Below are 23145 nucleotides of genomic sequence, written 5' to 3'. Positions count from 1 at the left end.
CTACCTTGATGCGCGTTAAGACTTCCAGCACCTCCCTCTCTGTAATATGTACACTCCTCAAGACATCACTATTTATTTCCCCAAGTTCCCTAACATCCATGCCTTTCTCAACCGTAAATACCGATGTGAAATATTCATTCAGGATCTCACCCATCTCTTGTGGTTCCGCACATAGATGACCTTGTTGATCCTTAAGAGGCCCTACTCTCTCCCTAGTTACCCTTTTGCCCTTTATGTATTTGTAGAAGCTCTTTGGATTCACCTTTGCCTGATCTGCCAAAGCAATCTCATATCCCCTTTTTGCCCTCCTGATTTCTCTCTTAACTCTACTCCGGCAATCTCTATACTCTTCAAGGGATCCACTTGATCCCAGCTGCCTATGCATGTCATATGCCTCCTTCTTATGTTTGACTAGTGCCTCAATCTCCCGAGTCATCCAAGGTTCCCTACTTCTACCAGCCTTGCCCTTCAGTTTATAAGGAATGTGCTTACCCTGAACCCTGGTTAACACACTTTTGAAAGCCTCCCACTTACCAGACGTCCCTTTGCCTGCCAACAGACTCTCCCAATCAACTTCTGAAAGTTCCTGTCTAATACCATCAAAATTGGCCTTTCCCCAATTTAGAATTTTAACTTTTGGGCCAGACCTATCCTTCTCCATAGCTATCTTAAAACTAATGGAATTATGATCACTGGTCCCAAAGTGATCCCTCACTAACACTTCTGTCACCTGCCCTTCCTTATTTCCCAAGAGGAGGTCAAGTTTTGCCCCCTCTCTAGTCGGGCCATCCACATACTGAATGAGAAATTCCTCCTGAATACACTCAACAAATTTCTCTCCATCCAAGCCCCTAATGCTATGGCTGTCCCAGTCAATGTTGGGAAAGTTAAAGTCCCCTACTATTACCACCCTATTTTTCTTGCAGCTGTCTGTAATCTCCTTACATATTTGCTCCTCAATTTCCCGTTGACTATTTGGGGGTCTGTAGTACAATCCTATCAAAGTGATCTCTCCCTTCTTATTTTTCAGTTCTACCCATATGGACTCAGTGGGCGAACCCTCGGATATATCCCCTCTCACTACTGCCGTGATGTTCTCCCTAATCAAGAACGCAACTCCCCCTCCTCTCTTACCTCCTGCTCTATCTTTCCTATAGCATCTGTACCCTGGAACATTGAGCTGCCAGTCCTGCCCCTCCCTTAGCCATGTTTCAGTAATAGCTATAACATCCCAGTCCCATGTACCCATCCATGCCCTGAGTTCATCTGCCTTGCCCATCAGACTTCTTGCATTGAAATAAATGCAGTTTAATCTAGACTTCCCTTGGTCTTTGCCCTGCTTTCTCAGACCATCTGTCCGGTCATGTTCTGTACACTCTCCCTTACTGCCTTTTGTTTCTGTCACCACTTTATTTCCCACTGACTTCCTGCATCGGTTCCCATCCCCCTGCCACATTAGTTTAAACCCTCCCCAACAGCACTGGCAAACACTCCCCCTAGGACATTGGTTCCAGTCCTGCCCAGATGCAGACCGTCCAATTTGTACTGGTACCACCTCCCCCAGAACCGGTTCCAATGGCCCAGGAATTTGAATCCCTCCAGCTTGCACCATCTCTCAAGCCACGTATTCATCTTAGCTATCCTGTCATTCCTACTCTGACTAACCCGTGGCACTGGTAGCAATCCTGAGATTACTACCTTTGAGGTCCTACTCTTTAGTTTAACTCCTAACTCCCTAAATTCAGCTTGTAGGACCTCATCCTGTTTTTTACCTATATCGTTGGTGCCTATATGCACCACGACAACTGGCTGTTCACCCTCCCCCTCCAGAATGTCCTGCAGCCGCTCCGAGACATCCTTGACCCTTGCACCAGGGAGGCAACATACCATCCTGGAGTCTCGGTTGCGTCCGCAGAAACGCCTGTCTATTCCCCTTACAATCGAGTCCCCTATCACTATAGCTCTGCCACTCTTTTTCCTGCCCTCCTGTGCAGCAGAGCCAGCCACGGTTCCATGAACCTGGCCACTGCCACCTTCCCCTGGTGAGCCATCTCCGCCAACAGTATCCAAAACGGTATACCTGTTTTGGAGGGAGATGACCGCAGGGGACCCCTGCACTGCCTTCCTACTCTTCCTCTGTCTGTTGGTCACCCATTCACTATCTCGCTCAGTAATTTTTATCTGCGGTGTGACCAACTCACTGAACGTGCTATCCACGACTTTCTCAGCATCGCGGATGCTCCAAAGTGAGTCCATCCGCAGCTCCAGAGCCGTCAAGCGGTCAAACAATAGCTGCAGCTGGACACACTTCCCGCAGGTGAAGGAATCAGGGATACAGGAAGGAGCCCTGAATTCCCACATCCCACAAGATGAACATGACACGGCGCTGGGATCTCCTGCCATGACTTAACCCTTAAATTAGCTTAAGAACAACTACAATGTCAAGAGAAAAAAAAAGGAAAGAAAAACTACTTACCACTCCCTTTAAGGAGTTTACTCCTTTAAATTGTTCTCAATTTAGAGAATGTTAACTACACTAGGGACCTTGATTCACTAAAAAATAAACGCTACTTCCTATAAGACCTGCAGACCTTCCCTTTCCTTTTACTTCAGTTACTGTAGATGAGGAGAAATACTCACCTGAACCTACTCACCAATCAGGTGCCTCCCCTGTGTCGCGTCCCGATCTGATTCCTGACGTCACTTCGAACTCGGTCGCAGCTCCGCTCGGCTCCTCTCAGCGCTCTGAAATCCCGCCTTTTATCGGACGCTCCCTCCGCTCGGCTCGGCTCCTCTCAGCGCTCTGAAATCCCGCCTTTTATCGGACGCTCCCTCCGCTCCGCTCGGCTCCTCTCAGCGCTCTGAAATCCCGCCTTTTATCGGACGCTCCCTCCGCTCGGCTCGGCTCCTCTCAGCTGTTCTCAGCGCTCTGAAATCCCGCCTTTTATCGGACGCTCCCTCCGCTCGGCTCGGCTCCTCTCAGCTGTTCTCAGCGCTCTGAAATCCCGCCTTTTCTCGGACGCTCCCTCCGCTCGGCTCCTCTCAGCTGTTCTCAGCGCTCTGAAATCCCGCCTTTTATCGGACGCTCCCTCCGCTCGGCATCGTACATGGTCCAAGAAAGCGAGATTGGATGGACAGAGCGTTCTGAAAGGATGGCGGATCGGGTATATGGGAGCGGAATTTTACCCTGGCTGAACGTCTCCGTTGCCTTTGGGTCTGATTCTCGCTCAGGGAGTTTCACTGGTTCAAACCGGATGAACCCCGTTGTGTCCCCATTTTTAATCAAAATCACCAATTGGTTTCTCACATCTTTTCAGCGGTGCAGAAGGCAGGTTTGACTTCTCTCCAGCAGAGCATGTTTGAGCACCAGAGGACAGAATGCAGAGTGTTTGTCCACGTAACACACAGAGACGAAATGAAGATAATCTTTCAAGAAGTTTTACAGATTGAAGCCGGCACGTGAATTTATCACAATTCAGGCGATCTCATGTGTGCAGAATGAAAAGATAAAGGATGCTGCATTGGCCTGGAAACAAACCCCTGGTTTCCCACCGGCAGGCGAGGGTTCCACCACTGAACCGCTAATGTACACACAGCTGCAGGTTTCACGTGTCGCGTTGGACATATGTCTTGAACACGCAGTCTGCAAAGCTCCTGTGCAGCCTGTTTTTACAGCCGCGCGGTACCTGTGGGTTAACTGAGCGAATGAGGCAAGGCATGGACTTCAAAATTCACTGGGCGTTCGAAACCAACTCACACTCACAGTGCGAAATGCTCAAATAAATAACAGCTGTAATGACCAGGCAGTGCTTCTCTCAGAGATAAAGAGATAATCCAGCCAAATGTTTGCTTATAAGATTTCACGATATGGGGTTTAATTTAAGCTGCACCTTAAATTCAGCTTAATCACCGAATGTGGAGAATTATACTATTATTTTCTTTGCGTGCTTCTCTATCTCTGTCTGCATTTCTTCTCTCTCTCTGTGTTTTCCCCTGATGGACTTATCAGGCTTCCTTGAACGGCAGGTCTGGATGGAATATGGCTGACGGATCTTCAGTCAAATGTTGTATTTCGACGGGATGATCTTTGCGATTTTCCGTCTCCGTTTTCGGAAAATATAAACCCAGATGTGATTTCCCCTCCTCACGTCCCGTCACCTGCGGGTAATGGGAATGAACCTGATCTATCACTCGGTCTTAATATCTGTATTCTCATTGCTCAAGAATAAGATAACGGGGTTACAGCTATTCTCAGGTCACATTTTAGAAATTAATACACAACAGATTTATTCGAAAACTAGACGCACGCGGGGTTAAACGACCAGTGGTAATGCGGGCACGTAATTGGCTAAGGGATAGGATGCAGAGAGTAGTGGTTAACGGATGTTTTTCTGACTGGAGCGAAACATGCAGTGGGATCCCACAGGGGTCGGTACTAGGACTATTGCTTTTCTTGTTATATATAAATGACTTGGATGTGGGAATAGGGAGTACAGTTTCGAAGTTTGCGGATATTACAAAACTTGACAAAATAGTAAGTAGTGAGGAAGATAGTCGCAGACTTCAGGAGGACATGGACAGAATGGTGAAATGAGCAGTCCCGTGACAGATTTAATGCAGATCATTGTGAAGTGATGCACTTTTGGAAGAAGAACATGGAGAGGCAGTATAATCTAAATGGAACAATTTATAGGGGGGTTGGGGCGGGGTTGTGAAAGAGCAGAGGAACCTGGGGGTGCATATTCAAAAAACACGGCAAGTTGATAAGGCGGATTAGAAAGCATAAGGGATACTTTGCTTTGTAAATAGGGGCAGTGAATACAAAAAAAGGAAGTCATATTAATCCTTACAAATCAGTGGTTAGGCCTCAGCTGGAGTATATTGTACGGTTCTGGGCACCACACTTTTGGATGAAAAGGCATTGAAGGGGATTCAGAGCAGGTTTACCTGGATGATACCATCCCACGTACTCCCCGCGTGGGAGACTTCTACTGCCTCCTAAAGATACACAAAGCCAACACACCCGGACGTCTATCGTATCAGGCAATGGAACCCTGTGTGAGAACCTCTCTGGATACGTCGAGGGCATCCTGAAACCCATTGTACAGGGAACCCCCAGCTTCTGTCGCGACACTACAGACTTCCTACAAAAACTCAGCACCCACGGACCAGTTGAACCAGGAACACTTCTCACCACGATGGACGTCTCGGCACTCTACACCAGTATCCCCCACGATGACGGCATCGCTGCGACAGCATCAATACTCAACACCAACAACAGCCAATCTCCAGACGCCATCCTACAACTCATCCGCTTCATCCTGGATCACAATGTCTTCACCTTCAATAACCAGTTCTTTACCCAAACACACGGAACAGCCATGGGGACCAAATTCGCACCCCAATACGCCAACATTTTCATGCACAAGTTCGAGCAGGACTTCTTCACTGCACAGGACCTCCAACCAACACTATACACCAGATACATCGACGACATTTTCTTTCTATGGACCCACGGTGAGGAATCACTGAAGAGACTACACGATAACATCAACAAGTTCCATCCCACCATCAAACTCACCATGGACTACTCCTCAGAATCGGTTTCTTTCTTGGACACACAAATCTCCATCAAAGACGGGCACCTCAGCACCTCACTCTACCGCAAGCCCACGGACAACCTCACGATGCTCCACTTTTCCAGCTTCCACCCTAACCACGTAAAAGAGGCCATCCCCTATGGACAGGCCCTGCGAATACACAGGGTCTGCTCAGACGAGGAGGAACGCGATGGACACCTACAGACGCTGAAAGACGCCCTAGTAAGAACGGGATATGACGCTCGACTCATCGATCGACAGTTCCGACGGGCCACAGCGAAGAATCGCATAGACCTCCTCAGAAGACTAACACGGGATGCAACCAACAGAGTACCCTTCGTCGTCCAGTACTTCCCTGGAGCGGAGAAACTACACCATGTTCTCCGCAGCCTTCAACATGTCATCGATGACGACGAACACCTCGCTAAGGCCATCCCCACACCTCCACTACTCGCCTTTAAACAGCCACCCAACCTCAAACAGACCATCGTTCGCAGCAAGTTACCCAGTTTTCAGGAGAACAGCGTCCACGACGCCACACAACCCTGCCACGGCAACCTCTGCAAGACATGCCAGATCATCGACACGGATACCACCATCACACGAGAGGACACCACCCACCAGGTACATGGTTCATACTCCTGTGACTCGGCCAACGTTGTTTACCTCATACGTTGCAGGAAAGGATGCCCCGGAGCATGGTACATTGGCGAGACCATGCAGACGCTGCGACAACGGATGAACGGACACCGCGCAACAATCGCCAAACAGGAGGGTTCCCTCCCAGTCGGGGAACACTTCAGCAGTCAAGGACATTCAGCCACCGATCTTCGGGTAAGCGTACTCCAAGGCGGCCTTCGAGACACACGACAACGCAAAATCGTCGAGCAGAAGTTGATAGCCAAGTTCCGCACCCATGAGGACGGCCTCAACCGGGATCTTGGGTTCATGTCACGCTACACGTAACCCCACCAGCAAAAAGGGGGAAAAAATTTATATGTTTTTTAAAATTCTCTCTCTCTCTCTCTCTCTCTGCCATTTTAAGTTTCTTTCTGCCTGCCTGTGTAAAAGACACAATGTATATCGAGTGTACTGGGACGTGCTGTTCTCCGTGACTGGCCTGTTTGAATAACAACGACACCTTTTGATTGGTGTGATGCTGTCCCAACATCGTATAAGATATGCGATTTGAGAACCTTTTCATTCAATCATCTGACGAAGGAGATAATCTCCGAAAGCTTGTGATTTTAAAATAAATTTGTTGGACTATAACCTGGTGTTGTAAGATTCCTTACATTTGTCCACCCCAGTCCATCACCGGCATCTCCACATCATGGATGATACCAGTGATGAGGGACTTCAGTTATGTGGAGAGATTGGAGAAGCTGGGATTGTTCTCCTTACAGCAGAGAAGGTTAAGTGGAGACCTAATAGAGATATTTAAAATAATGAGGGGTTTTGAAAGTACAAGTAGGGAGAAACTGTTTCCTCTGGCAAGTAGGTCGGTAACCAGAGGTCATAGATTTAAAATAATTGGAAAAGAAGGAGACCGGAATTGAGGAGAATTTTTTCACACTGAGGGTTTGTTAAGATCTGGAACGCACTTCCTGAAAGGATGGTGGAAGCAGGTTCCGTAGAATCATTCCAGAGGGAATTGGACATGTACTTGAAGAGGACTAATTTGCAGGGAAAAATGTGAGGTGTGGGTCTAATTTGACAAGTCTTGGAAAGATCCAGCACAGGTATCACGGCGGAATGGGCTCCTTCTGTGCTGTAAGATTCTATGATTCTATGATTACCTTCTGAATCATTACAATTGATGCTATTCAGTGTTGAGGAACCACGAAATTTACAACCATGATATTCGTCTTCTCCATTCCCTTATGAATATCGCAGATTATAATGTCCAGGCGGGGGTGGGACTGAATGGGGGATAGAGTGCGGAGATTGGAATAGAAGCCCAGCGGAATGAACTTGGTCTCATCAGTTTTTTCTCATCAACATTTACCTGACGAAGGAGGAAGCATCCGAAAGCTTGTGAATTTAAAATAAAATTGCTGGACTATAACTTGGTGTTGTAAAATTGTTTACAATCATCAGTTTTTGTTATTTTTCCTACCAGTTACCCGAAGCAGGCGGTGAACCTTCTTCTCGAGGGAGGAACGTCATTTCAGCTCAGAAGGAAAAAGGTATCAAGAAAATCGGGTGAAACGCACATGGAATGATCCGGGACTTACAGCACAGCCCTTTTAAACAGACACAGACACGGAATGATCCGGGTCTTACCGCAAATCCTTTTTAAACAGACACAGACACGGAATGATCCGGGATACAAAACACAATTTTGGTCGACAAGTTTCTCTGACGTTGACCACAAGATGAACCCTTTTTACCAGGATTACCGCTGCACGTTGGTTGCGTCGCGATCTTCTCAATCTCAACACCTTCGTGGAAAGAACTGTTGCTGATTGCAGCAAACAACGCAAAAACCTCCGTCTGCCGTTTCGAGAAGCATTGGACTTGCAACCACACCTTCTGGATGGAATGAATGAGAGAAACAAGACTTGAACATAACACCGCATAAGATGGGATGCGAAGCGAACCTGCACGTGCAGATCACAATAGATTAACAAACCATTGCCTTAACCGCTCGGCCACCACATCACATAAGCAGAACTTGGAAAGCCCTTTTAATCAAAATGAAAATACTGGCTCTGTTGCCAATCTGAAATAATAACAGTCGATGCTGGAAATCGTCAGCAGGTCAGACAGAATCTTTAGATACAGAAAGAGAGTAAATGTTTCAGGTCGATGACCTTTCGTCTGAGCTGAGTCAGAATAAAAGCGCTTTTATTTTCTTTTTTTGAATGCAAAGCCCTGGACTCTGAGGACAAGAAAGTCTGACCATACAATATGACCTGCCCATGCACCTAAATCGAGAATGTTGAAAATATCCAGTCAGCAGAAAACTTCGGTGGAAGAACAGATTTAGTCACTGCTTGCAGCATGCTGGAAGGACCAAAGATTTATGGTGAGCGTAGGGAATTGCCAGGATACCAAGCATTAGGATTAACTCGATATTTTGGCAGAGAGTCCGTTGATGAATTTCAGATGGAACCGCAACATATTGAAATCCAGTCGGTGTGTGAAAGAAAGCGAGTGCTGATGGAAGGGGCTGGGAGTTCAGCAGTGTGGGGCCGTGTGCCGAACCACTGAAGTTAAATCCGATTCCCAATTAGTGAACCCATCCAAAAGTTCTGTTTGTTTGGTTGAGGGTTTTTTAAATTCGTTCATGGGATGTGACCGTCGCTGGCGAGGCCGGCATTTATTGCCTAACCCTAATTGCCCTTGAGTAGGTGGTGGTGAGCCGCCTTCTTGAACCGGGGCAGTCTGTGTGGTGAAGGTTCTCCCACAGTGCTGTTCGGTCGTGAGTTCCAGGATTTTAACCCAGCGACGATGAAAGAACTGCGATATATTTCCAATCAGGATGGTGTGTGACTTGGAGGGGAATGTGCAGGTGGTATTGTTCCCATGTGTCTGCTGTCCTTGTCCTGCTAGGTGGTAGAGATCGTGGGTTTGGGAGGTGCTGTCGAAGAAGCCTTGGCGAGTTGCTGCAGTGCATCCTGTGGATGGTACACACTGCAGCCATTGTGCGCCGGTAGTGAAGGGAGTGAATGTTTAGGGTGGTAGATTGGGTGCCAATCAAGCGGGCTGCTTTGTCTGGATGGTGTCGAGCTTCTTGAGTGTTGTTGGAGCTGCACTAATCCAGGCAAGTGGAGATTATTCCATCACACTCCTCACTAGTGCCTTGTAAATGGTGGAAAGGCTGTGGGGAGTCAGGAGAATATCCAGCGTCTGACCTGCTCTTGTAGCCACAGTAGTTATGTGGCTGGTCCAGTTAAGTTTCTGGTCAATGTGACCCCAAGGATGTTGATGGTTGGGGATTCGGCGATGGTATTGCCGTTGAATGTCAAGAGGACATGGTTAGATTTTCTTTTGTTGGGGACTGTCATTGCCTGGCACTTGTCTGGCGCGAATGTTACTTGCCACTTATCAGCCCAAGCCTGGATGTTGTCCAGGTCTTGCTGCATGCGGGCACGGATTGCTTCTTTATCTGAGTGGTTGCGAATGGAACTGAACACCGTGCAATCATCAGCGAACATCCCCATTTCTGACTTTATGATGGAGGGAAGGTCATTGAAGAAGCAGCTGAAGATGGTTGGGCCGAGGACACTGCCATGTACTGTACATTACGTTTTAAATATTACAGCTAAGCAGAGCACTTGAGCAGTCGCAGCTGTGACTTTGACTTTTCACCCTCTCTGGATCTCCCCGGCAACTGCCACTAACCACAATCTTCTGTAAAACTTCTCCATCAGAAAGTTCCTCGCCTCAGTTTTCAATTGAAATAACGTCCATCTCTTCAGTCACGGACAGCCCAGAGAGAGTTTCTGAGTTTCAGCTCCCACTTTGCCTAAATCGTCCTTAAAGTATTATGGAAAAATGTCCTTCAGTTAATAATAATACAAATAAAAGTTCTTATCTTTTGGGGTTTTGTTCAGATTCCACGGCTTTTAAAGATCATTGCGGATATTTGACGAAGCGCCTCTTGATTGACGGCTTCTCTTTGATTAAGATCCCGAAGCGATCATTGAGAGACCGAAAATCAATCTGTTTGACCGAAACACTGATACTTCGGTACTTATATAAGCAGTATGGGCTCTGGAAATGCGTAGGTTGTGAGTTCGAGTCTCACCTTCAACAATCAAACATTTCACTCCGGGCATTTTCACCGGAGTTCAAAGTACAACTGGTATGTTCCATGACGCATCTACTTCTTAATGTTCCCATGTGGGCACTTGGGTTCCTCTGACCTTCCGTCTTGCTTGAGCAGATGCGAGTTTCGTTGTTTTCGAGGGAGAGGGGGATCTTAGCGTCAGCTGTCATGGCAAAGGGGCCGGAATGAAATCTTACAATCGAAAGAACAAAACATACGATTATTCATTTCTTCAAGCGGATATTCATCGGTTGCAATTTTCGTGTGGGGAAAATTTGGAAGGGAAATATACTGCCTGGTGTCACTGTGTCACGGGTGAAATTATTCAGCTCACAGATGTTAATACGCTGAAAGGTCGAGAGGCCTTTTCCAACTCCCGTGTGGGACAAGTTCAGCTTTTGGGCCAATGGGTAAAGTGTTATTTTAATTGGTGCTAACGAATGACAAGTCATTTGGCACAAACAAGTTCGCTGTCCATGTTTCTTAGATCATGTTCAACAAAATCAAGGATTCCCCTCAACACGTGACTGAGAATTTTATAACAGGGACACTCCCCCCTGTTCGACGTCTTCGAGGGATAATTCAGAGTCCTCTTATGAATATTTAAGATAGGAACTTCACGACTAGCGAGCCTGGGGAGATCACTCGTTAAAGCAACAAACTTTTAAAGCGGGTAGTGATATCAGGGTCCAGTGTTCAAGCTATAAATTTTGAAACAGCTGGTAAGTTCTGCCTTTGTTGCTGAGCAACAGCTCCGGGACAGACGATGCCTGCGATGTGTTGTCAAAGCTTCGGAGGTGTCTTGTTTCCCAGGGATGGGCAGTAATGCGCTGTCTGTAGCGGAAATTGCAGCTTCCCGCCAGCAACGTGTGATTGGAGAGAGCGGGGCCGAAAGAGGGGCTTAATGTTGTTTCTGTCGTGGCCTCAATCAATCCGGGAGCTGGGGGACATCAAACATCGAAAAACTGATGTTTGTTGCCGCGGGCGCAATGCTGTCTATAACTGTGGTTATTAACCGAAGCTGCACTGCAGGAGCCTTCAATGATCTCTCACAAATCAGCTTAAATTATTCGCAATGTGCAGCTTTGAGAGGGGCTTTCTGCACCGTCAGTGCAGGAAACGTGAGTGAGTGTGAAACACTGTCTGGAAATGTGTAGAGTTTGAGTTTGTATTGAACTATACAGAGAATGGAAAATATACCTGTTCTGTGAGGTGTGGTATTTTATTCACATTTCACCACAGACTGAATTCTTGCTTTTTTCACACTTATTGATTTTTGGTGGGTCACGTTTTCAAAATGTTTCTGCCCGGTTTCGAACCGGGGACCTTTCGCGTGTTAGGCGAACGTGATAACCACTACACTACAGAAACGCTGTTACGCACAATCTTATAGGAAACCCTCAGAAGATAGCTGCCGTCTGCAAATGCTCTCAGTGTGGGAGACGGGTCCCTTTCCCGTTCAGAGGATTAACTTCTACAAAATAGTTCACTGTATTAATTTCGCAATACTCATTAAACTCTGAAAAAAGACGAATAGTTGTTCAAATCGCCATTAATCAACTAATAACTTTTTGTTTCAGGCTGACGGAAATCCTAACTTTTTTTTAATGTATTCATTCACCAGGCTGAATAGAGAAAGTTCAGAGGGGATGTGAAAGAGGAAATAAGAGGGTCAAAGAGAGAGTATAAGAATAGACTGGAGGCCAACATAAAAGGGAATCCAAAAGTCTTCCACGGGCATGTAAACATTAAACGGGTAGTAAGAGCGCTACTCTGATCAGGGACCATAAAGGAGATCTGCACATGGAGGCAGAGGGGTTGGCACTAAATGAATACTCTGCATATGTCTTTACCAAGGATGAAGATGCTGCCTGAGTCTCAGTATAGGAAGATATATTTGAAATACCAGATGGGCTAAACATTTTAAAAGAAGAGATACTTGAAAGGCTATCTGCACTTAAAGTAGATACGTCACCCGATCCGGATGGGATGCATCTTAGGTTGCTGATATAAGTAAGAGGGGAAATTGCAGAGGTACTGGCCGTAATCATCCAAATATCCAAAGATACGGCGGTGGTGCAGAGGAGCGGAGAATTGCAAATGTTACACCCTTGTTCAAGAAAGAGTGCAAGGGTGAACCCAGCAACAAGAGGCCAGTCAGGTAACCTCAGTGTTGGGGAAACTTTTAGAAACGATAATCCGGGTCAGAATTAACAGTCACTTGCACGAGTGTGGATTGATTAGGGAAAGCCAGCGCAGATTAGTTAAAGGCAAAACGAGTTTAACTAACCTGATGGAATATTTTGATGAGATAACAGAGAGGGTAGATGAAGGCAATGCAGTTGATACGGTGTATATGGACTTTAAAAAGGCATTTAATAAAGTGCCCCATTGTAGGGTTATCAGTAAGATTGCGGCCCATGGATAAAGGGGGCAATAGAAACATGGATACAGAATTGGCTGAGGGACAGGAAACAGAAAGTAGTGGTGAGCGGTTGTTTTGTGGACTGGAGGGAGGTGTACAGTGTTGTTCCCCAGGGGTTAGTGATGGGACAACTGCTTTTCTTCAAATATATTAATGATTTGGACTTGGGTGTACTGGGCACAACTTCAAAATTTGCAGATGACACAAAATTTGGAATGGCGGTAAACACTGTGAAGGATAGTGATACACCTCAAGAGGCGATAGACAGACTGGCTGCATGGCGGACACATGGCAGATGAAATTTAACGCAGAAACATGCATAGTGATACATTTCGGTAGGAAGAACGAGGAGAGGCAATATAAACTAGAGGGCACAAATCGAAAAGGGGCACAGGTTCAGAGAGTTCTGGGGGTTTATGTGCACAAATCTTTGAAGGTGGCAGAGCAGGTTGAGAAAGCCGTTAAAAATCATACGGGATCCTGGGCTTTATAAATAGAGGCATAGAGTAAAAAAGCATGGACGTTATGATGAACCTTTATCAAACACTGGTTTGGCCACAACTGGAGTATTGTGTCCAGTTCTGTGCACCGCACTTTTGGAAAAATGTGAAGGCCTTCGAGAGGGTGCAGAAAAGATTTACTGGAATGATTCCAGGGATGAGAGACTTTAGTTACTTGGATAGACTGGAGAAGTTGCGTTGTTCTCCTTGGAACAGAGACGGTTGCGAGTAGAATTAATTTAGGTATTCAAAATGATGATGGGTCTAGACAGAATAGATGGAGAGAAAATGTTCTCATTGGCAGAAGGGTCAAGAAACAGAGGACAGAGATTTCAGGTGACTGGCAAAAGAACCAAAGGTGACATGAGGAAAAACTTCTTTACACAGCGAATGGTTAGGACCTGGAATGCACTGCCCGAGGGGGTGGTGGAGGCAGATTCAATCATGGCCTTCAAAAAGGAACTGGATAATTACTTGAATGGAAAAGAATTGCACAGCTACGGGGAAACGGTGGGGGAGTGGGACGAGCTGGATCGCTGTTATATAGAGCCGAATGGCCTCCTTCCGTGCTGCAACCTTTCTCCGAAATCTATGATTTCATGGGAAGTGACCGTCGCTGGCAATGCCAGCATTTATTGTGTATCCCTAATTGGCCTTGAGAAGGTGACGGTGAGCCGTCTTCATGAACCGCTGAAGTCCGTGTGGTGAAGGTTCTCCCACAGTGCAGTTAGGCAGGTAGTTCTAGGATTTTGACCCAGCGCCAAGTGAGCATGATGTGTGACTTGGAGGGGAACGTGCAGGTGGTGTTGTTCCCATGCGTCTGCTGCTCTTGTCCTTCTAGCTGGTAGAGGTCGCGGGTTTGGGTGGTGCTGTCGAAGAAGCCTTGGCGAATTGCATTGCTACAGTACATCTTGTAGATGGTACACACTGCAGCCACGGTGCGCTGGAGGGAGTGAATGTTAAAGATGGTGGATAGGGTGCCAATTAATCGGGCTGCTTTGTCCTGGATGGTGCCCAGCTTCTTGATTGTTGTTGAAGATGCATTCGTCCAGGCATGTGGAGGGAATTCCATCACACTCCTGACTTGTGCCTTGTAGATGGTAGAAAGATTTTGGAGAGTCATGAGCAGAGTCACTCGCCGTAGAATGCCCAGCCTCTGACCTGCTATTGTAGCCACAGTATTTAAGTTTTTTTATATATATTCGTTCATGGGATGTGGGCGTCGCTGGCGAGGCCAGCATTTATTGCCCATCCCTAATCACCCTTGAGTGGTGGTGGTGAGCCGCTTTCTTGAACCGCTGCAGTCCGTGTGGTGAAGGTTCTCCCACAGTGCTGTTAGGCAGGGAGTTCCAGTATTTTCACCCAGCAGTGATGAAGGAACGGCGATATATTTCGAAGTCGGGATGGTGTGTGACTTGGAGAGGAACGTGCAGGTGGTATTGTTCACATGTGCCTGCTGCCATTGTCATTCTTGGTGGAAAAGGTCGTAGGTTTGGGAGGTGCTGTCGAAGAAGCCTTGGCGAATTGCTGCAGTGCATCCCAAAGATTGTACACACTGCAGCCACTGTGGGTCGGTGGTGAAGGGAGTGAATGTTTAGGATGGTGGATGGGTGCCAATCAAGCGGGCGGCTTTGTCCTGGATGGTGTCGAGCTTCCTGAGTGTTGTTGGAGCTCCACTCATGCAGGCCAGTGGACAGTATTCCATCACACTCCTGACTTGTGCCTTGTATATGGGGAAAGGCTTTGGGAGTCAGGAGGTGAGTCGCTCGCCGCAGAATACTCAGCCTCTGACCTGCTCTTGAAGCCGCACTATTTATATGGCTGGTCCAGCTAAGTTTCTGATCAATGGTGAACCCAGGATGTTGATGATGGGGGATTCGGCGATGTTAATGCCGTTTAATGTCAAGGGGAGGTGGTTCGACTCTCTCTTGTTGGAGATGGTCATTGCCTGGCACTTGTCTGGCGCCAATGTTACTTGGCAGTTATCAGCCCAAGCCTGGATGTTGTCGAGGTCTTGCTGAATGCGGGCTCGGACTGCTTCATTATTTGAGGGATTGCGAATGGAACTGAACACTGTGCAATCATCAGCGAACGTCACCATTTCTGACCTTATGATGGAAGGAAGGTCATTGATGAAGCAGCTGAAGATGGTTGTGCCTAATGCACTGCCCTGAAGAACTCCTGCAACAATGTCTTGGGGGTGAGATGATTGGCCTCCAACAACCACTCCCATCTTCCTTTGTGCTCGGTATAAATCCAGCCACTCGAGAGTTTTCCCCTGATTCCCATTGACTTAAATTTTACGAGGGTTCCTTGGTGCCACACTCGGTCAAATGCTGCCTTGATATCAAGGGTCTGTACCTCTCACCTCACCTCTGGAATTCAGCTCTTTTGTCCATGTTTGGACCAAGGCTGTAATGAGGTCTGGAGCTGAGTGGTCCTGGCGGAACCCAAACGAGCATCGGTGAGCAGTTTTTTGGTGAGAAAGTGCCGCTTAATAGCATTGTCGACGACACCTTCCATCACTTTGCTGATGATCGAGAGTAGACTAATGGGGCGGTAATTGGCCGGATTGGATTTGTCCTGCTTTCTGTGGACACGACATACCTGGGCAATTTTCCACATTGTCGGGTAGATGCCAGTGTTGTCGCTGTACTGGAACAGCTTGGCGAAAGGGGCGGCTAGTTCTGGAGCACAAGACTTCAGCACGACAGCCGGGATGTTGTCCGGGCCCATCGCCTTTGCTGTATCCAGTGCACTCCAGCCGTTCCTTGATATCACGTGGAGTGAATCGAGTTGGCTGAAGATTGGCTTCTGTGATTTTGGAGATATCGGAAGGAGGCCCAGATGGATCATCCACACGGCACTTCTGGCCGAAGATGGTTGCAAACGCTTCAGCCTTGTCTTTTGCACTCACGTGCTGGGCTCTGCCATCATTGAGGATGGGGAGGTTTACAGGGCCGACTCCTCCCATGACTTGTTTAATTATCCACCACCATTCACGACTGGATGTGGCAGGACTGCAGAGCTTTGATCTGATCCGTTGGTTGTGGAATCGCTTAGCTCTGTCTATGGCATGTTGCTTCCGCTGTTTAGCTTGCATGTAGTCCTGAGTTGTAGCTTCACCAGGTTGAAACCTCATTATTTGGACGCCTGGTGTTGCTCCTGACATGCTCTTCTACACTCCTCATTGAACCAGGGTTGATCCACTGGCTTGTTGGTAATGGTCGAGTGAGGGATATGCCGATACATGAGATTACAGATTGTGCTGCTGCTGATGGCCCACAGCAACTCATGGATGCCCAGTTTTGAGCTGCTGGATCTGTTCTGCATCTATCCCATTTAGCACAATGGTAGTGTCACACAACACGTTGGATGGTATCCTCAGTGCGAAGACGGGACTTCGTCACCATGAGGACTGTGCAGTGGTGTCATGGAACAGATGCATTTGCGACAGGTAGATTGGTGAGGACGAGGTCAAGTCAGTTTTTCCCTCGTGTTGGTTCGCTCAACACCCAACGCAGGCCCACTCTCGCAGCTATATCCTTCAGGACTCGACCAGCTCGGTCAGTCGTGGACATTGAAGTCTCCCACCCAAAGTACAACCTGTGCCCCTGCTCCCCTCATTGCTTCTTCCAAGTGGTGCTCAACATGGAGGATAACTGATATCATCAGCTGAGGGAGGACGAGTAGCTGGTAATCAGCAGGAGGTTTCCTTGCCCATGTTTGACCTTATGCTATGAGTTTTCATGGGGTCCAGAGTCAATGTTGAGGACCACCCTGGGCCACTCCCTCCTGACTGTATATCACTGTACCGCCACCTCTGGTCGGATCTGTCCTGCCGGTGGGACAGGACATACCCAGGGATGGTGATGGAAGAATCTGGGACGTTGGCTGAAAAGCATGATTTTGTGAGCATGGCGATGTCAGGCTGTTGCTTGACTCGTCTGTGGGACAGCTCCCCCAATTTTGGCACAAGTCTCCAGATGTTCGTGAGGAGGACATTGCGGGGTAGCTGGGCTTGTTTTGACCTTTGTCGTGTCCCGTGCCGAGTGGTCCGTCCGGTTTAATTCTTATTATGACTTTTTTTTCAGCGGGATTTATACAGCTGAGTTGCTTGCTGGGCCATTTCAGAGGGCAATTAAGAATCAACCACATTGCTGTGGGTCTGGAGTCACATATAGGCCAGACCGGGTCAGGACGGCAGGTTTCCTTCTTTGAAGGATATTCGTGAAGCAGATGTGTTTTCACGACAATCCGGTAGTTTCATAGCAACCCATTCCTGATACCAGTATTTAATTAATTGAAATTAAATTCCTCAGCTGCCGTGGCGGGATTTGAACTTATGACTTGGAGAATTATTCAGCCAGGCCTGCTGGATTACTATTTCAGTCACATCACCACTCTGCCACCGTACCGTATCTGGACAATAACATATTGATTTCACTCTGCTTATTAATTAGTATTGAAAAACCCGCATTCCCACCGGTCACACGGAGATGGGGCCTATTTTTAATAAACTATTAAAGGTGACGTTGGTTCCAAAAAATAAAGGTGACTAAAAAAGCAAAAAAAAAAACAAATAATGCGATTTGGTTCCAGTTTGGTTGTGATGAAGAAATAAAGTTGTCGTTGGACCCAGTCTCACCTTTATTCTGCCATTAAAAACAGGCCCATCCGTGTGAGCCGTGCGAATGCGGGTTGATGTTCGGGAGCTCGTGGGCCACGGACTCTGCCTCAGGCTGATTGGGACATTCCGTTACTGCGGGTTAAACAGCGCTGCTATAAAAAGGGGGAGTCGGCTTTCCCTTATCACTTACTTAGGAGAGTTCGCTTGTTATAATGGAGGGGTTGGGGATTCTTGTTTTGTTATTTGTTGTAATCTGTTCAGCTCAGCCGCCCTCTCTTCTTTTCCCCGCCGATAAATGTTGGTTTTCTCCTAAAAACCGCAAAGACTGCGGATTTCCGGGCATTAAAGCTAGTGAGTGTGTGCAGAGAGGCTGCTGCTTCGATGCGGGGAATCGGGATGCGCCGCCGTGTTTCTATTCACTGGACAATTTGCCAGGTGGGTGTATTCTTGGTCCGTCTATATTCCGGGCCAGGACTTTCCAGGGTCACCCGCAATCCAGCTGCACGCGGTTTCCCTGGACAGTTTCATCTCTCTCCTTGTCCTACAACGCCAGTTCGAAATTCAAACGTTTCCAGTCCGGAGAGTAGAACCGGTGGTGGGATTGGGAGCTTCCAATCCCGCAGAGTAGATTTGATGGTGGGATTGGGGGGCTGTTAATCAGATACAGAAAGGGCAATAGTTAATCGCCCTTTGACCCAATATCTGCAGTTCGAATCATTCTACTGTTGCTCGATGACTTGGGAATCACACTGTGGAAGGGCAGAGTGAACGAGCCCCGGCCCCTGCTGCCACTGACCATTTGGATTTGATTTCTATCGGAGATGCGGGCAATTTAAATCCAAGCAGCGCGGTGATGAGCTGTACTTCCTCCACTGGTTTCCATTAGACAGATAATGGGGTGGGATAGAAACTGAAACATGGATGGGGTTTGTCCCCCTCCCGGTAACGGTTCCCTTGACCCTCCCCGTGGGGCAACTAACCGCCTTTCATTGCCTCTCTTGCAGTCTGCACCAAGGATGGGCGGGTCCTGATCGCGATCTCCAAGGATTTGACGCTGCCTCCTGTAAACCTAACAACCCTCTATCTGAAGGATGGAGACGGAGCTGAGTGCAGTCCAACCGTGGCCTCTGCAGACACTGTGCTCTTTCAGTTCGCAGTCACTGAATGTGGCGCTACTCAGCGGGTAGGTATTGCGGGCTGGGAGTCCCATCAATGTCTCAGATCGGGACTGATGGTCTTCTGTCTCTTGTAGCTGGATGGCGTGAACGTCCTGTATGAAACGGATGTGTTGGGTGAGTTTGAGATCTTGGATGGCGCTTTGGGATCGGTGACCCGGGACAGCCCTTTCAGGTGAGAATAGGATCACATTCAGCGGGTAGAGACAGTGAGGAGCTGAATTCTCCAGCCGTGTCCGTTCTGTTGCAGGCTCCATGTCCATTGCAGTTACAAGGGAAGCCAGGAGTCTGATCTGCAGGTGAAGCCCAGAGTTTACACCCTTTCTCCACCACTGCCTGCCACTGAGGCCGGGATCCTGCTTCTGGAGCTGAGAATAGCGAGAGGTAACGAGTGCTCGCTGATAGTCGTGTCCAAATTCAGGCTCTCCAAATAGTGCCCACCCTTCATTTTTCGCTTTTCAGATGGTGGCTACCGGAGCTGGTACGTGGCCAGTGACTACCCGATCCTGAGTGTGCTCCGGGACCCCGTGTTTGTGGAGGTTCGTGTTCTGAACAGGAACGATCCGTCCCTTGTGCTGCTGCTCAATGACTGCTGGGCGACCCCCACTGCCGAGCCGTATTCGGGGCTCCGATGGGACCTCCTGGTGGAGAGGTAAGGGAGCGAGTGAGGGGGCTTGAGGCAAATTGGGGAGGGGGCGACATGGGCGGGGATTAATACAGAAATCGTTACTTCAGTCCGGGTTAGTGATTGGGGAAATATTCCTTCGAAGTTGATATTTTGTTCCAGATGCTGGTATAATTGGTTTCATGTAAACCTATAACCGTGTGACTCCCCCTCTGTCTCTGTTCCAGGTGCCCCTTTGCTGGTGATAACTACAAAACCCGCCTACTCCCGGTAAACGCTGCTTCCCATTTGCGGTTCCCAACTCACCATAATCGTTTTGTAGTCAGCACGTTCGCTTTCTGGGACCGAGTTTCGGGCCGGGCTCTGTCCGGGGAGGTGAGTTTCCTTCAGTGCTTCTTTCCCGGTCACTTGGTATCACTTGTTCCCTGGGTCTTAAGTGAGCAGGCCCCTGTTGGTCGGTTGGCTGTAGAAGCATTAATCTCTTGACTGGGAGCTGTGGGATTGACGATACCGCACTGTCTCTTTGCAGGTTTATTTCCACTGTAGTGCTGAGGTTTGCTCCCCTTCCACTCGAGAGAACTGCACAGCTCCCTGCAGCCCCAGTAAGTACCTGTGATCTGACTAGAAACTAAACCCTGATGGGGAGGGGTGGGTGTGGGACATCTGGACATGGGGCTCCCTCAGCAAGGGGCTGAACACTGGGCACAGGGTGAATGTCCCGAATCTGGCGGTTCTGGGAACTTGTCCAGTTCCATTCGGTGCAGGTTTCCATTCGAACAGCAATCTAGGGCAGCGGGTCTGAGCACATCTTGCACCAGGTCAGTAATTGTGAAGGATGCTCTGATCCTTGAGCTGGGATGAATGAGTTATTTTTGGCTCCTTGCTACTTGCCCGGATGCTGAGCTGCCCTACTTGCCGACCCCTGAAGAGCAGAATCCTCCAATTGTTGGCACGGGTGTGTTCCACATCCGGTTCGGAATAGTCCACCCTTCTCCTTGGAGAACATTAAACCAGCATCTAACTATCATCATCATTCTGACACTGGGAATTCAGGGTGGAACCGAACGGATGTCCCGGGGCCGGACATCTGGCCAATTGTGTGTCTCATAAAACTGCGGGTCAAAGTGCATCAAACAGTGTCTCCTTCACCAGGAGACCTGACTGGCCATTGTAGCAGCAGCAATTGCGAACTCTGCTGAGTTTGCGCGTCCTTCTGAGAACCCGTTTGGTGAGAACCGGATGGAATTATAGCCGGAACTGCAATCTTCAAACTCTGTCCGGTATCGAGGGCCCTGATGTGTTTTGCATGAAGCCATCTGATTCAGGATTTCCAGACAGATGAAGATTTTATCATTCACCATGAACTATTGTCTCTTTCTCTCCTTCGCCACAGAGAGGCGAAGAAGCGCCCATGACCAGTCTGGGGTATTGGTGACCGCTGATGGACCCATCCTGTTCCTGGAAGGTGAGGCGAGATTGGCTGCTCTGATCCACCAGGACGAGAAAGGTAAAGCAGGGAGCTCCACCTGTGTCTAGTGATGGAGTAACTGGTGCCCATCTAACCCTGACTTCTCCCCACAGATACTGCTGTTGATTCCCCCTTCCGTGTTCCTGGATTAGCGGTTGGGGTAGCGCTGCTCTCCGTGGCCCTGTTGGTCGGGACTGTTGCTATATGGAAAATGGAGCAGGGCCGCAGGGTGGGCTCCGAGTGCAGCTCCATGGAACTGTAGATGTCTGTTGGATAATAAAATCCTGTTATTGATGATTGCTGGTCTCGTGTTATCTTCCAAATGCTCGCTGGGTTGTGCTCTTTGCAGTGAGTTAACTTGTTGTCTGGTTTGAGAATTGTTTTTGCTGCAGCCAACAATTGCAACATCCCCAATTCGGAATGAGATCCGGGTCAAAGTTGTGGTGGGGGTTTGTCGTGAAATGGTGTCGAGAAGGAATGACTCGTTCCCTTGCCTCTAACTCTGATCCTGTGGGTTGGTTCTGGGCCCATATCTCTGGAATTGCCTCTTCCTTGAGGGCATCGATTGACCAGGTTGCCAAGCCGGGAGAATGTTGGGCTCTCTCCTTGCACGACCACTGGCTGCTGGTCTCTCCGACTGCAGGAGCAGGAGAATAGACGAGATGGTTGCGTGGCTACAGGGATGGCGTAGGAGGCAGGGATTTAAATTCCTGAGACTTTGGGACCGGTTCTGCGGAAGATGGGACGGGTAACACCGGACCAGACCGATGTCCTCATGGGGGCTGTTTGCTAGTGCTGTTGGGGAAGGTTAAAACTAGAATGGCAGCGGGATGGGAACCAGAGCAGGGAGACGGAGGAGGGGGAAACAATGATAGACACAAAACAGAACGGGAAGAAGCAATAGTGGCAAGCAGAGAAAACATGGTGATAAACAAATAGGTCCATAGTGCAAAATAATACTAAGATGACTAGCAATCTTGAACAGTCTAAAGGTGTTAATGTACGGATCATTTGCAATAAAGTCGATGAATTTACAGCGCCGATAGATACTAACGGGTATGATATAGTTGTGATTTTGAGTCATTGTGGCAGGGTGCCCAAGGATGGGAACTGAACATCCAGGGGTATTCAATATTTAGGACGGACTGGCAAAAAATGGAAAGGAGGTGGGGTAGCGTTGTTAGTAAAGGTGGAAATCAATGCAATAGTGAGTAAGGATATTGGCTCGGAAAATCACGATGTGGAATCGAGGGATGGAGTGAACACCAAGGGGCAGAAAAAGTTGGTAGGGGTTGTCTATTGGCCCCAAACAGTAGTGGCGATGTAGGAGAGGGCATTAAACAGGAAATTAGATACACAGGCAAGAAAGGTAAACCATAATCAGACTTAAATTTACACACATATTGGTCAAACCAAATTAGCAATAATACAGTGGGGGAGGAATTCCTGGAGTCTAGAAATAAATCATGTACACTCACACATTGAGGAACTAACTAGCGAAAAGGCGATCCTCGATTGGGTATCGTGCGATGAGAAAGGATTGATTAACAATCTTGTGCGGGCTCCCAGAGGGAAGAGCGACCATTACATGATAGAATTCCTCATTAAGATGGAGAGTGAAGTAGTTAAATCCGAAACGAGGGTGCTGAATCTAAATGAAGGAAATTACGAAAGTGAGTTAGCTAGGATACATTGGAGAACTTGACAAAAAGGGATGACGGTGGATAGGCAATGGCTAATATATAAAGAACATGTGGAGAAATTATAACAATTATTAATTCCTGTCTGGCACAAAAATAAAACAGGAAATGTGGCTTACGAAAGAAATTAGCCATTGGTATTAGTTCCAAAGAGGAGACATATAAAATTGCCAGAAAAAGCTGCAGGACTGAGGATTGGGAGCAGTTTAGAATTCAGCAAAGGAGGACGAAGAGGGGGAAAAAGT

The 23145-nt window shown here is 47.9% G+C and overlaps 1 protein-coding gene and 1 non-coding gene across 2 annotated transcripts; one reads left to right on the top strand and one right to left on the bottom strand.

The window, feature by feature from the left end:
• Positions 1-11675: 11675 nt before the first annotated feature.
• trnav-aac (transfer RNA valine (anticodon AAC)) lies at positions 11676-11748 on the bottom strand. Its single transcript has one exon. It is a non-coding gene; the product is annotated as a tRNA-Val (tRNA).
• A 7614-nt stretch (positions 11749-19362) lies between these two features.
• On the top strand, positions 19363-21499 carry LOC137335984 (zona pellucida sperm-binding protein 4-like). Its single transcript, XM_068001488.1, has 6 exons — positions 19363-19393; positions 19570-19759; positions 19960-20107; positions 20262-20334; positions 21126-21239; positions 21314-21499. Exons 1-6 carry the CDS (start codon positions 19363-19365, stop codon positions 21460-21462), a joined length of 705 nt encoding a protein of 234 aa, XP_067857589.1. The 3' UTR covers positions 21463-21499.
• Positions 21500-23145: the final 1646 nt, after the last annotated feature.

Source organism: Heptranchias perlo, chromosome 20 (genome assembly GCF_035084215.1).
Source record: "Heptranchias perlo isolate sHepPer1 chromosome 20, sHepPer1.hap1, whole genome shotgun sequence".
Taxonomy (NCBI): domain Eukaryota; kingdom Metazoa; phylum Chordata; class Chondrichthyes; order Hexanchiformes; family Hexanchidae; genus Heptranchias; species Heptranchias perlo.
The sequence above is the reverse complement of the archived record's forward strand: the minus strand, read 5'-3'. Positions and strand labels throughout refer to the sequence as shown.

What these genes read in the sequence shown, in the direction of transcription:
- LOC137335984 (XM_068001488.1), top strand. Translation starts at nt 19,363, where the DNA reads ATGTCCATTGCAGTTACAAGGGAAGCCAGGA. An exon ending in CACAGCTCCCTGCAGCCCCA is followed by an intron (nt 20,335 to 21,125) that starts GTAAGTACCTGT and finishes CCTTCGCCACAG; the next exon opens with AGAGGCGAAGAAGCGCCCAT. An exon ending in GATCCACCAGGACGAGAAAG is followed by an intron (nt 21,240 to 21,313) that starts GTAAAGCAGGGA and finishes TTCTCCCCACAG; the next exon opens with ATACTGCTGTTGATTCCCCC.